Source organism: Neoarius graeffei, chromosome 21 (genome assembly GCF_027579695.1).
Source record: "Neoarius graeffei isolate fNeoGra1 chromosome 21, fNeoGra1.pri, whole genome shotgun sequence".
Classification (NCBI taxonomy): Eukaryota; Metazoa; Chordata; class Actinopteri; order Siluriformes; family Ariidae; genus Neoarius; species Neoarius graeffei.
In genome coordinates this window covers 62,588,990-62,601,848 of record NC_083589.1, presented here as the reverse complement: position 1 = coordinate 62,601,848, position 12,859 = coordinate 62,588,990, and the positions used below count along the sequence as shown (strand labels likewise).

Genomic DNA, 12,859 nt, shown 5'->3' with positions numbered 1-12,859 from the left:
ATTACCCACTTGCATTGCATCATCCACCTTTTCTCCACAGCGCCTGCCCTCCCTGCCCTCCTCCCGCAGGGAACAGCCCACACTGCGCACTCACACATTCATCAGCACCATTTTGAAGCCAAGTGGCCATTTTATTCTATATGCATTTCATATACATATACAGCAGCTACTGTGCAAAAGTCTTGACACATGTAAAGAAATGCTGTCGACCAAAAATGGCTTAAAAATAATGAAATTAAATGTTTCAGCATTTAAAAGTACTATAAGCAGTAATTAGTAAGACATAATAAATGTCATAATATTTTGGTGTGAGACGACCCTTTGCTTTAAAAAAAAAAAGCTAGAGCGGCAGCTACAATTATCGACAGTCCATAATTATCTACACCTTTTCAGATTTACCAATAAAAAACAATCTTACAAAGGTGAGTTTCAGTTCCAACAGTTATTATTGGTTAATTAATCAACCGAAGGCCCCCCTGACCCTTTGATCTTGTCATCTGATGATGCAGCTCGTTACCTGAGATGGAATTTTGTTTAGCACAATCAGTAATTTTTCGGAAAACCCGGACGTTATCATCGCAGGTAAGCATGGTGGAAAGATCATGGACATGTTTTTACTGATCAAATTCACCGATATTTCATGATCTCCTCGTCAAAACCTACTTTGTTTCTTACTCTTTCATTTAACAGTCACTATTTTGTATCTAAACGCACGTTTGAGAGTCACATCCCAGATAGCAAATGATGTTATTTCAATGTTGATATTTGGTCAAGATGGTTGATTTACAGTTATAGTTGTACACTGATGGTGGATCAACCATTAATCAACCACTGATAAAATAAAAAGTTGAAAAAATGTGTTCCAATCAATGTAATGGTTGAAGGAAACATTTGATCAATGTTGAATATATGTTGATTTTGTTGTCATCATACACTGCACCACTGGACGGGAGCCTGGGGTGCACTCTGGGTGAGACCATTTTGTGGGAGGGGGGTTTCCTATATTTCATTTATTTAATTTAGAATTTTAATAGAGCACAAGGAACTATGAAGAATAGATTATTATTTATGGTTATGTGCAAATCTTGTGCGTGCAACATGTAAGGAAAAAACGAACAGAAAAACAAACATCTCCGTTTTCTACCGTATGGAATGGTCCAAATAACCGTCTCTCAGAAGAACTTTCTCGAGCTCCGCTGACGACGAGACTTGCGACCATAGACTGTCCGCAAGCGACTGAAGAAATTTCAACAACACTGGCCAGTTCTCCTCTTTGTAGTAAGTGTGGTTAAAAATAGTGGTTAAGTGTATAGGCTTCGTAGTAGTGAAATGGTAGCTATAAAAGGACAGCCCTCTGTGACAATTAACCTGACCTGTATTATCCTGATTTTCATAAGGTGAGGCGAGAATAATATGCTAGAAATGGCTAGGATGATTCCTGACATCTTTTCAAAGGGAATAATTTATTTCTCGTATGATTAAGAAATTGACATGGGAAATATGCCAAACAAAAGACAGTCCAATACAAGCAGCTGCCGCAAGCTTTAGCTACACCGAGTTACAGTCTTCTGCTCAGCGCCTCAGGATAAATGTTGATTAGCTATGAACAAAATTAGCTATGAACATATTTGGGCGGCAACTGTGAGCTAGTTGGTTCATTCACATTGAGGTTGTCTGCGGACTTTTACGAATTTATCCGTGCTCTGTCTGGAGTGCATGAAAATTGATATCCTTCCTGCGTGAATTTATATCCGCTTTCTCACTCAGTATTTTGCTATAGAGTGCTCCGAGATGATGCTAAAAATAGTAACCATGCGGTCGGCGCGGCCATCTTGGAAGTCACTCGCTCCAGAGCGCGCATAGAGTACACATCATAGAGTACACATTCACCGATTCGTTTCCGCGTTAGAGGGCTTAGAAGCTTGGATTTTTTAAGAATTTAGACATCTGAAGTGATGGAGCACTACTGTGAAAGTTTGGATAAGCAGGCACGGGAGCGTTATGCTGAGAAGGTACGTTTCATTGGGAATGTAGATCCATACACTGTTAGTGAGAAGGAATGGAAAGCTGACCCCAGCTTGTTGCCGCATGTGACATACATCGATCTTGTGAACTATCTAGTGTTTCACCCAAGTCCATTTTGTGAACTAAAGCATGTGTACATAAACATTACTAGGCCTAGATCTTAAATGCCATTTGATGCAACAATGCACTGCAGTAGACATAAGCTACCTAATGTGACAAATATATCCATTAATCATTGCTGAAAGTACATAGAAAAGATAATAGTTTGTATCACATTTATTTTAGTAACTATGAAATTCAAGACAATTTAACCTACCGGTCACAAAGTGATCAGAACAAATCTGGATACAGTCAAGTTGTCCTAAATTTGATGGGTTAATGGCAGCCAGCCACTGTCGTCTCCTCCGCTCGCTTTTCTCCTGTGCTGCAATTCCCTGGTTAGTCACGACTTTAGGGAGTCTGTGGAAGCTTTTGCCACCCTTTTCCCCCCGGCTACTACAGCCAACAATGACGCACGTATTCGGCATTGTCACCCCTTTTTGCTTCGCTGAACAGCAACAACAACACAGCCTGACCCAGGCGACCTTTGACTTCCAATATGGCCGCCAATATGGGTTCGCGCTGACCTCGAAGCACTCTATAGCCGAAGCGAAATTGCTACCTTGCATTCATCATTGGGCTATGTGCTGTGGCAAGAAACGGGTTTCCTCTGAAATGATTCTTTAAAAAACTTCAGGTTTCACACTTGCATGTTGCATGATATATGGTTATCAAATAACGCTAGCACTCTTTTTGTCTAACAGTCAGATTTTCGTGGCATGCACAGTGGTGCCCACTTTCATTGCAGACAAAATCAGACTTATTTCTAAAACAGTATAAGTGTATTACAAATAATTTAATGTCCAAAGAAAAAAACACATTAGGCAGTACAATTCTGTAAAGTGCAGTGTATTGATGTAGTATGCATTTTTGTGCCCAAAATATAGCACTTACTATAGTAATACTGTACTTTATGCAGCACTAATGCAGTAGGGGAAAAATAGTTTTGATGCTGCAGTAAAAAGCTATTTTGTTTCATATGGGACAACATAGGGCAGCACGGTGGTGTAGTGGTTAGCGCTGTCGCCTCACAGCAAGAAGGTCCGGGTTCGAGCCCCGTGGCCGGTGAGGGCCCTTCTGTGTGGAGTTTGCATGTACTTCCCGTGTCCGCGTGGGTTTCCTCCGGGTGCTCCGGTTTCCCCCACAGTCCAAAGACATGCAGGTTAGGTTAACTGGTGACTCTAAATTGACCGTAGGTGTGAATGCGAGTGTGAATGGTTGTCTGTGTCTATGTGTCAGCCCTGTGATGACCTGGCGACTTGTCCAGGGTGAACCCCGCCTTTCGCCCGTAGTCAGCTGGGATAGGCTCCAGCTTGCCTGCGACCCTGTAGAACAGGATAAAGCGGCTAGAGATAATGAGATGAGATGGGACAACATAAAAATATGTACATAATTTTACAATGAATACGAAGGGGGAAATCTACATAAGTGTAAAGTTGATTCTTTTCCTATTATAGCTTCACCAACAGATGTCGCCATTACTCTATGGACCACTGAACCGTGGCAATTGTCTCACTCTAAGCTGTCTAGAGCTAATTTTCAATAAATAATATACAGCACACATTGTTTTTCTGTCTTCTCCTTTTCAGGATCTAAGAGCAAGAATCTGCTGTTGTGCAGCCAAGTCAATAAACAGGTTTGTACACTAACCACAGTGCCAATATCCCTTGTAGCATGTCATCTTATTGGGCATCTTCTAAAGCTAAAAGACGCAGAGTCAAAAAACTAGTGAGGGATACACAGCAGGATATTCTATCTGAATATAATTTAACGGCTGCTAATTCCAATCATGAAAGCACACACCCTACCTTTGAGGGCCAGCTACGTGGTTTCTCAAAAACTTCAGACTTCTCACTATACACTCATAGAGTTTCAAGTAATCAGCAGGAGGATGCCAACTTGTGCACCACACAGGTTTCAGATTCAGACTATGAAGTAGGGGCTGATGAAATTGAACCTGACCCTGGCAGTGGTGATGATGAGCCTAATGAAGACTTTCTAAAAACAAGTTTGAAATACTGGGCAACATCCTATTCTGTGTCTCTGGTTGCACTATCCGCTTTGCTCTCCATCTTAAGGGTGTTTCACCCAACCCTTCCCAAAGATGCAAGAACATTGCTTGGAACACAAACAAGTGTGCCTACCACTAAAATAGAAGGGGGAGAGTACTACCATTTTGGCATAGTACAGGGAGTGCTTTCACGATTAAAATGTTTGAGTTTACTTGCAGTGCCAAGTACTCTTGTATTGCAGTTCAATATAGATGGCCTACCTTTATTCAAAAGTTCAAAACTGCAGTTCTGGCCTATTCTTGGGTGTCTGAAATGCAATTACACAAAGTCCCCTTTTGTTGTTGGTGTCTTTTGTGGTGTAGGCAAGCCAAAGAGTGTTTTCCAGTACCTAGAACAGTTTACTGGAGATCTTAAGAATGTACTGAGTAATGGCATTAGGTATCTTGACAAACAGTTTGAAGTTAAGGTTTCTTCCTTTATCTGTGATGCTCCGGCAAGGGCGTTCATTAAACAGACCAAGGCACATAACGGCTATTCAGGATGTGACAAGTGCTTTCAGGAGGGAGTATGGAGAAATAAAATGACTTTTCCTGAAACAAAAGTGAGACTTAGGACAGACTCTAGTTTCACAGATAGGGTTGATGAGGAACATCACATTGGGAACAGTCCTTTGTCTGGAGTAGTCAAGATGGTTTCCATGTTCCCAATTGACTATATGCATGCCTGCTGTCTTGGTGTAACGAGGAAACTGCTGAATTTATGGTTAAAGGGGAAAGATCTGAGAACAAGGCTTCCATCTCAAACTGAACAAACTATTTCAGAGAAACTGATTAAGCTGTGTCCCTACATGCCTTGTGAATTTAATCGTAAACCGAGGGTGCTAGGAGAACTAGATCGGTGGAAAGCCACTGAGTTTAGATCCTTCATGCTGTATTGGGGTCCTGTAGTTTTGAAGGATTGCCTCCCTAGTGAAATGTATGACAACTTCATGTTGTTTTCTGTCGCAATGTATCTCTTGCTATCCATACATATTTCTGTTGAGAAACTGTCTTTTGCAGAGAGGTTGATGGTGTCATTTGTTGAACACTTTGGGAAGGTGTATGGAAAGGATGAAATCGTATATAATGTACACATTCTTATTCATTTGGCCGAGGAATATAGGCAATTTGGCTCTTTAGATAACATCTCTGGGTTTCCGTTTGAGAACTATCTCGGTCAAATGAAACGTCTTCTGCGGAAACCACATCAGCCTCTTCAACAGGTAGTTAAACGTTTATCGGAAATTCAACATATTGAGACACCACATCCCACAGATGTCCCAGTGTTGTACAACATCCACACTGATGGTCCTGTACCCCCCCAGTTCTCATTTCAGTACAGACAGTATAAGAAGGTTTCAACTTATCTGTTTACTTTGTCATCAAAGATGGGAGACAATTGCATTCTAGTGGCAGATTGTTTTGCGTTAGTAGAGAATATTGTTCAGACAGATGAAGATGTATATATAATTTATAGGAGATTCAGAAACAAACAGCCATACTACATGTATCCCTGTGATTCAGCTTACATTGGTACATACAAGGTCAGTGGGCTTCATAACAATGTAGAGAGAGGCAAACTGAGCTGTATCAAATGTAAATGTCTGCTTTGTCCAGATGGTGATGGCGCCATAGCAACACCACTGCTTCATTTAAGGGTGTAGAGAGGGGGGTGGGGGGGAGTGATATCTATCTAGTTCATATCACTAGTTCATATATATATATATATATAATAGTTCATTTTCATGAAGAATACTTTTCCCCCCAATATTGAGAGATGAATGGTGAGGTACTGTGGTCAGTTGCACTCTTTCCAAATGGTGGGACAGCTGTAGTACTGCAGAGCTGGTTTCGTGACAAGACCTCGTTATTATGGCCCCCCAAAAAAGTAAACCTGGCCAAAGCTCTTCGCGAGAAGATGGAACCAGACCATACCTGGATTGCATACAGTGATGTCCGCCAGCTTGTTGCATGTAGTGAGTATAATCTGTGCTTCAGTTTTAGACATACCTAATTGCATTACATGTAACTGGCACTCCTAATCAGAGCACCTCACAGATAATTAGGTACAGGGTGCAGTCCCTTGTACACTGAGCTTATAGATGGAATATTGTTGCAATTTGTGTTTTCTTTTTCCTCTGCACTCTCCAGAGACCTTTGAGGAAGCTAGGTGCAGAGAAAAGAAGTACAGCTCCACAATGTGTGCAACCACAGATTTGGAAACTGAAGATGAAGAAGCTGTGAGGGAGAAAAGAAAACCACGGTAAGGTGATCTGCAGTGGAATTTATTTCCGTCGCCTCACAACTTAACCAGTTAAAAACTGCAATCTGAAAAATTCTACAAATCAAGGGTGTGGGACTTGGTAGAATTTTTAAGGATGCTTGACTTTGGAACAGTACTTGGCGAGTCGCCATGACGTGGAATCCTTGAAAATCGACCATTAACATAGTATGAGTACCACTGAACTAGAAGAAGACTGAAAGCGTCATCGCCTTTCAGTTAGCGCCATGCGCACATGCGGGCACCATTTTGAAGTTTGGATTACTGGAGACAAAACTCGCTTCTGTCTATGTAGGCTGCCACGAACCGGCCGAAAAAAAGACACCTGGAGACATACAGTGGTGCTTGAAAGTTTGTGAACCCTTTAGAATTTTCTATATTTCTGCATAAATATGACCTAAAACATCATCAGATTTTCACACGTCTTAAAAGTAGATAAAGAGAACCCAGTTAAACAAATGAGGCAAAAATATTATACTTGGTCATTTATTTATTGAGGAAAATGATCTAATATTACATATCGGTGAGTGGCAAAAGTATGTGAACCTCTAGGATTAGCAGTTAATTTGAAGGTGAAATTAGAGTCAGGTGTTTTCAATCAATGGGATGACAATCAGGTGTGAGTGGGCACCCTGTTTTATTTAAAGAACAGGGATCTATCAAAGTCTGATCTTCACAACACATGTTTGTGGAAGTGTATCATGGCACGAACAAAGGAGATTTCTGAGGACCTCAGAAAAAGCGTTGTTGATGCTCATCAGGCTGGAAAAGGTTACAAAACCATCTCTAAAGAGTTTGGACTCCACCAATCCACAGTCAGACAGATTGTGTACAAATGGAGGAAATTCAAGACCATTGTTACCCTCCCCAGGAGTGGTCGACCAACAAAGATCACTCCAAGAGCAAGGCGTGTAATAGTCAGTGAGGTCACAAAGGACCCCAGGGTAACTTCTAAGCAACTGCAGGCCTCTCTCACATTGGCTAATGTTAATGTTCATGAGTCCACCATCAGGAGAACACTGAACAACAATGGTGTGCATGGCAGGGTTGCAAGGAGAAAGACACTGCTCTCCAAAAAGAACATTGCTGCTCGTCTGCAGTTTGCTAAAGATCATGTGGACAAGCCAGAAGGCTATTGGAAAAATGTTTTGTGGACGGATGAGACCAAAATAGAACTTTTTGGTTTAAATGAGAAGCGTTATGTTTGGAGAAAGGAAAACACTGCATTCCAGCATAAGAACCTTATTCCATCTGTGAAACATGGTGGTGGTAGTATCATGGTTTGGGCCTGTTTTGCTGCATCTGGGCCAGGACAGCTTGCCATCATTGATAGAGCAATGAATTCTGAATGATGCCAATGAATTCTAAAGGAAAATGTCAGGACATCTGTCCATGAACTGAATCTCAAGAGAAGGTGGGTCATGCAGCAAGACAACGACCCTAAGCACACAAGTTGTTCTACCAAAGAATGGTTAAAGAAGAATAAAGTGAATGTTTTGGAATGGCCAAGTCAAAGTCCTGACCTTAATCCAATCAAAATGTTGTGGAAGGATGTGAAACGAGCAGTTCATGTGAGGAAACCCACCAACATCCCAGAGTTGAAGCTGTTCTGTACGGAGGAACGGGCTAAAATTCCTCCAAGCCGGTGTGCAGGACTGATCAACAGTTACCAGAAACGTTTAGTTGCAGTTATTGCTGCACAAGGGGGTCACACCAGATACTGAAAGCAAAGGTTCACATACTTTTGCCACTCACAGATATATAATATTGGATCATTTTCCTCAATAAATAAATGACAAAGTATAATATTTTTGCCTCATTTGTTTAACTGGGTTCTCTTTATCTACTTTTAGGACTTGTGTGAAAATGTGATGATGTTTTAGGTCATATTAGAAATATAGAAAATTCTAAAGGGTTCACAAACTTTCAAGCACCACTGTACGGAGACTGTAAATTGCACAGGGTTTTGTGATAAATTGCATGTCATATTTCAACCATGTGATGCTCTGTTCAGTCAACTGTATGGCTCTACAGCAGGAATAATATGATTGTAAACAATTCCAATGGCTGTAGGAGTGAGTTTCCATGGTAATCGAAAACAAATGAAACCACAGCTGCAAAGATGGTGCATGTCTTAATTCACACATTAATGTTTTGAAAAAGCTGTCGAGATATCTTACTTAATTGTCAACATTATACAAGCTCCACCTGAGATGCTACAGCATGATTAAAACATATTCTACGTGTACGGTCTTCTGAACAAACCTAAATATTCCTCCACAGCGATCCACGACCTTTAATTGTTGAAGAGTGCTCTCCACATCATATTGATCATTCAAAAATAAGTAAAGTTTTGGTAAAAAAATAACAAAATTAGGATGTTTGACAGGCTGTACTTTCAATTGTTTTAATTTCGCTAGGCCCACAAAGCCAAACTTTAAAATGGCAGCCAGATTCACATGTCATACGTGATTAGCCTGCGTTTCCAGTCTTCTTCTAGTTCAGTGACAAGGAAGCATGCTTCCTTGACTTTGAGAAACGGTGTATATTTTGACTTTGGCTAATAAACCTGATATGAAATGGACTTATCTGTTTTTTTGTTGTTGTTTTTTTTGTTTTTTTTTTATTGTTTGTCTTGTTTGTCCTGTTTTTTTTTTTTTTTTGTCAGCCCAAATCCAGTATACATGGACTCCGACTCTGATGAGCCATCTGACCTGAAGAGGAAAATGCTTTGCAGACCACCTGATGTGGGCATTCCAGGTATTGACTCAGTAGCATGGCAATACATCATGTTTTCAATAGGTGCAGCTATACAATGTTAAACAATGATGTGTAGTAGTCCTTTAAAAACTGCACCTCCACACAAAAGAATTACTTGTATATTTGTCTGAATTTGTCAACACAACATACAAATAATCCTTTCTACTTGCATGTTGCAGGAGACATGTCAAAATCCTGGACATGCCAAGAGCTGCCACAATCAAGCCAGGCTGTGAGGTCCCTGGAGCATTCAAGGGAGGGTATGTTGTCAACTTGAATACTGTTTGATTTCACCTTGCTGCAGCTTATATTCACGATTTTGCGTGGTCTTTTGTTTGTATTTTTTGGACTAAAAGGGACTTTGGACTTATTTGCAAAGTGGTGTGAAATTCGGTGCACCTCTTTGTACGAAAATGATATTGAGATTCCTTGATGTGTCTTAAAATCTGATGTGCCTTAAAGGTACAATGTGCGATTTTGATGTCATTTTGAAGCGTATTGCATGCAAAAACACCCCTACCAAAAGAGTGTGAAGAAATAATCCTGCTGGCATGTGCTGACCAAAGTGTATTCGTAGCATAGCGGAGTTTTATTTAAAAATTAGCCGGCTAAACTACTAGCTGCGGCCCGTCCCTTCTTGCCGTTCCAGTTTATGAATGAGGTGGCGATAATAGTTTTATGAAATAAAACTCAGCTATGCTACGTATACACTTTGGTTAGGATGACAATAGGATTATTTCCTCACACTCTTTTGGTATGTATAACTGTCTTTTGCATGCAGTACACTTCAAAATGACATCAAAATCGCACATTGTACTTTAAGTTTGAAAACTATGGTAAATGAAGTAGTGTATGTATTGATGTATGTTTTATGTATTTATCAGGAACTCATTGGTATGATGCATAAATCAGCAGGCATTTTAATTTTAAAATGTGTGTACTTTTCAGTAACAACACCAAGGTCGGCTCCAGGCCATTACGGTCAGCTTAGGCCGTCACAACTGACAAGACATGGTAAATCACATTTAATTTCTTATTTGAAGTCTTTGTGATATAATCATCCCCATTTGGAAGAAAAATGTATGCTAAAAGGATCACATTTGCACTGATATGCTACGGTATAAGAATGAATGAATTTATTTGTCTGAATTGCAGAGAAATTCAACTTCCTGTAATCCCAATTTAAATTCAATTCTGTGCAGATTCAAAACAATGATGCCAATTCATATTCAATATTAATTTCTGAATTTTGTACAAGCCTGTTTCACACAACTTGTTTTTCCCCTTTTGTAGATCTGTTTGGTGACATATCTCCACGTGACCAATTTCTCAATGGTAAGCTACCAAATAGTTGTCGGTAGCCTCATAAGCATCTGTATTTGACACCTTTTAATAGAATTTGAGTCTTATTTGACTGACTTGTACGTTTCTTATTGTGTTTCAGAATCAGGCGCTACCTGCCACCAGCTGCAGGTCCCACAGAGAGAAAGTATGATGCCATATTTCCTTTTTGTACAGTCATGTGCACACAATTCTGCAATGACACCTTAACTATAAAGTCTGGTTTACACTAGAGAAATGCATGAAATTAACGTGCATAAATTGTTTTACAGATGTGACCATGCAAGGTAGTGGGCAGCTTTACAAAGGTAAGTCTATTAAAAGCAGTTATGGTACTGTATGTAACAACATAAGTGATGTGCACATTTTTCTCGCATGACAATTTATTTCCATCCTTTTTTTTAAGACATCACCATCGAGAAGCTGACGGAGATGGTAGCAGAGGTGCTTGTGGTGGCGAGAGGACTCGCAAGGGATATGCAGTTCCTCAGGGGGCACATGGCAGGTGGCATCCCCGATCAAGGGATCCCCGATCAAGATCAGGTTCCGGAGTGCCCCATCAAACTGCCCCTCAGCAATGAGGCAGACTTTAACAATGCTGAAGCATTGTTGAAGACTGAGGCAGTCCGTCTAAAGATGGTAATTTGCTAAACAAGCTGATCTTGACTTATACATTTCTTATTGTGTTTCAATTAATAATAATAATTTAAAAAAAACAATGTTCATCTCACTATATGGTGTGAGGTTGATCTGTCCAGTAGATCCCACTCAACAGTGAACTGATCTTTGGCCCCATGAAGCACCCGGAAGGGGCGGAAACTTAGGCACTCTATAGGCAAACTGGCATGAGCTTTATTCCATTTTTCCTCTTATCTCACTAGATTGCCCGCTTGGCCTTGGTGGGAGGCACTTCCTCTGAGTCTATGGTTCGGAGGATGCTTGGAACAGCACTTACCAATGGCCTGGCCTGCAGCTACAGTTGGGCTGGCAAGAATAACAAAAAGGCTTTTAAAGAAACCGTGCTACAGGAGTGCATGTTTGGTGAGTTTATATAAATGTTCCTTCTTGACACGCGTGCCGTTTTGACACAGTAATGGTAAAAGTTCAATATTGTACACTTAAAGAACTGTTTTCAGATAACCATTGCATTTCATCACAAACTAAGATTAAAATTTGGACACATGCTGTTGATCCAAGAAATATTGGTTACTGTGGTAGCATGCAGGCGCACACACACCCCTCTACAAATGCCTTGTTTAAACTGTTTAAGTCGGGCCAAACGTTCTATCTAACATTACACTTAGCAGACTCTGACACATGCTGTTGATCCAAGAAATGTTGGTTAATGTGGTAGCACGCACGCGCGCACACACCCCTGTACAAATGCCTTTAAACTGTTTAAGTCGGGTCAAACGTTCTATCTAGCATTACACTTAGCAGACTCTTTAATCTTATTTCATAGCCCTCCACACAATCACACAGTGAACGAAAGATGCCATTTGTGGTTTGCCTCAAGAAATGCAATTCTTAGTAATGAAATAAAACTAAGAAATGCAGTTCTTAGTAATGGAATTATATTATATGTCATACAACTTTTGTATTATTCCTGTCTTTCAGCTGCTGCTCGGCAGAGTGACCGGCGGCTTACCCAGCAGGCCTTCAGCGAATTAGTGAAAAATTGGCTTCGGTACGCCCCTTGGCGTGTCGGGGGAAAGAAAAGGAACTAGATGTAAGTGAACTTGATATTCCTAAATTGCTGTTTTGTAAAAGTAAGAGGTGATTTGTAGTATTTGCTGTTTGCAAAACGTTCTATCATGAGCACTGACATAAATGTTGCCTCTGCTTCTCCCACAGCCTCCACTTCAGGATTGAAGTCTTTTTTTTTCTGTTGTTACTGACACAATAAAACAACAATAACAAACAATCCCTCTTCTGTTATTTCATTCAGTAATTGACAAATATGTATGAATGTATGTGGTTGTATGCAGTTTGATCTGTCTGTGTAGGCTGATAGACATGAAGTAACTCTGAATGAATAATAAAAGTAATTATACTCTATTAGCATATGTACCTTTTAGATAATGGTCAAACAGATATCGATTCAGTGTCATGACATGTCGATTTCCATTTAGATGATGGTTGAATCACCATTGATTCAGTATATTATTTTAACATGAAATCAATGGAAATTTAAATGTAAGTTTCTATTTAGATGATGGTTGAATCACTATTGATTCAATGCTGATAGGGTTGAAAATTCAACGTTGATTCAACCCAAATTCAAGGGGACACTTTCAATATCA

General features: G+C 40.2%; 1 protein-coding gene across 1 annotated transcript; it reads left to right on the top strand.

Annotated features, from left to right (window-relative positions):
• The first annotated feature begins 5,935 nt into the window (after nt 1–5,935).
• On the top strand, nt 5,936–12,484 carry LOC132870158 (uncharacterized). Its single transcript, XM_060903728.1, has 12 exons — nt 5,936–6,150; nt 6,326–6,437; nt 9,124–9,215; nt 9,395–9,475; nt 10,164–10,229; nt 10,509–10,550; nt 10,660–10,704; nt 10,829–10,864; nt 10,963–11,195; nt 11,438–11,597; nt 12,174–12,285; nt 12,411–12,484. The coding sequence occupies exons 1-11, from the start codon at nt 5,952–5,954 to the stop codon at nt 12,281–12,283; spliced, it is 1,176 nt and encodes a 391-aa protein (XP_060759711.1). The 5' UTR covers nt 5,936–5,951; the 3' UTR covers nt 12,284–12,285; nt 12,411–12,484.
• The last annotated feature ends 375 nt before the right edge of the window (nt 12,485–12,859 follow it).

Excerpts from the sequence above, each read along its gene's own strand:
- LOC132870158 (XM_060903728.1), top strand. The coding sequence starts at position 5,952 with ATGAATGGTGAGGTACTGTGGTCAGTTGCACTCTTTCCAAATGGTGGG. Across the intron at positions 6,438-9,123 it reads AGGGAGAAAAGAAAACCACG|CCCAAATCCAGTATACATGG; the intron begins GTAAGGTGATCT and ends TTTTTTTGTCAG. Across the intron at positions 10,230-10,508 it reads GTCACAACTGACAAGACATG|ATCTGTTTGGTGACATATCT; the intron begins GTAAATCACATT and ends CCCCTTTTGTAG.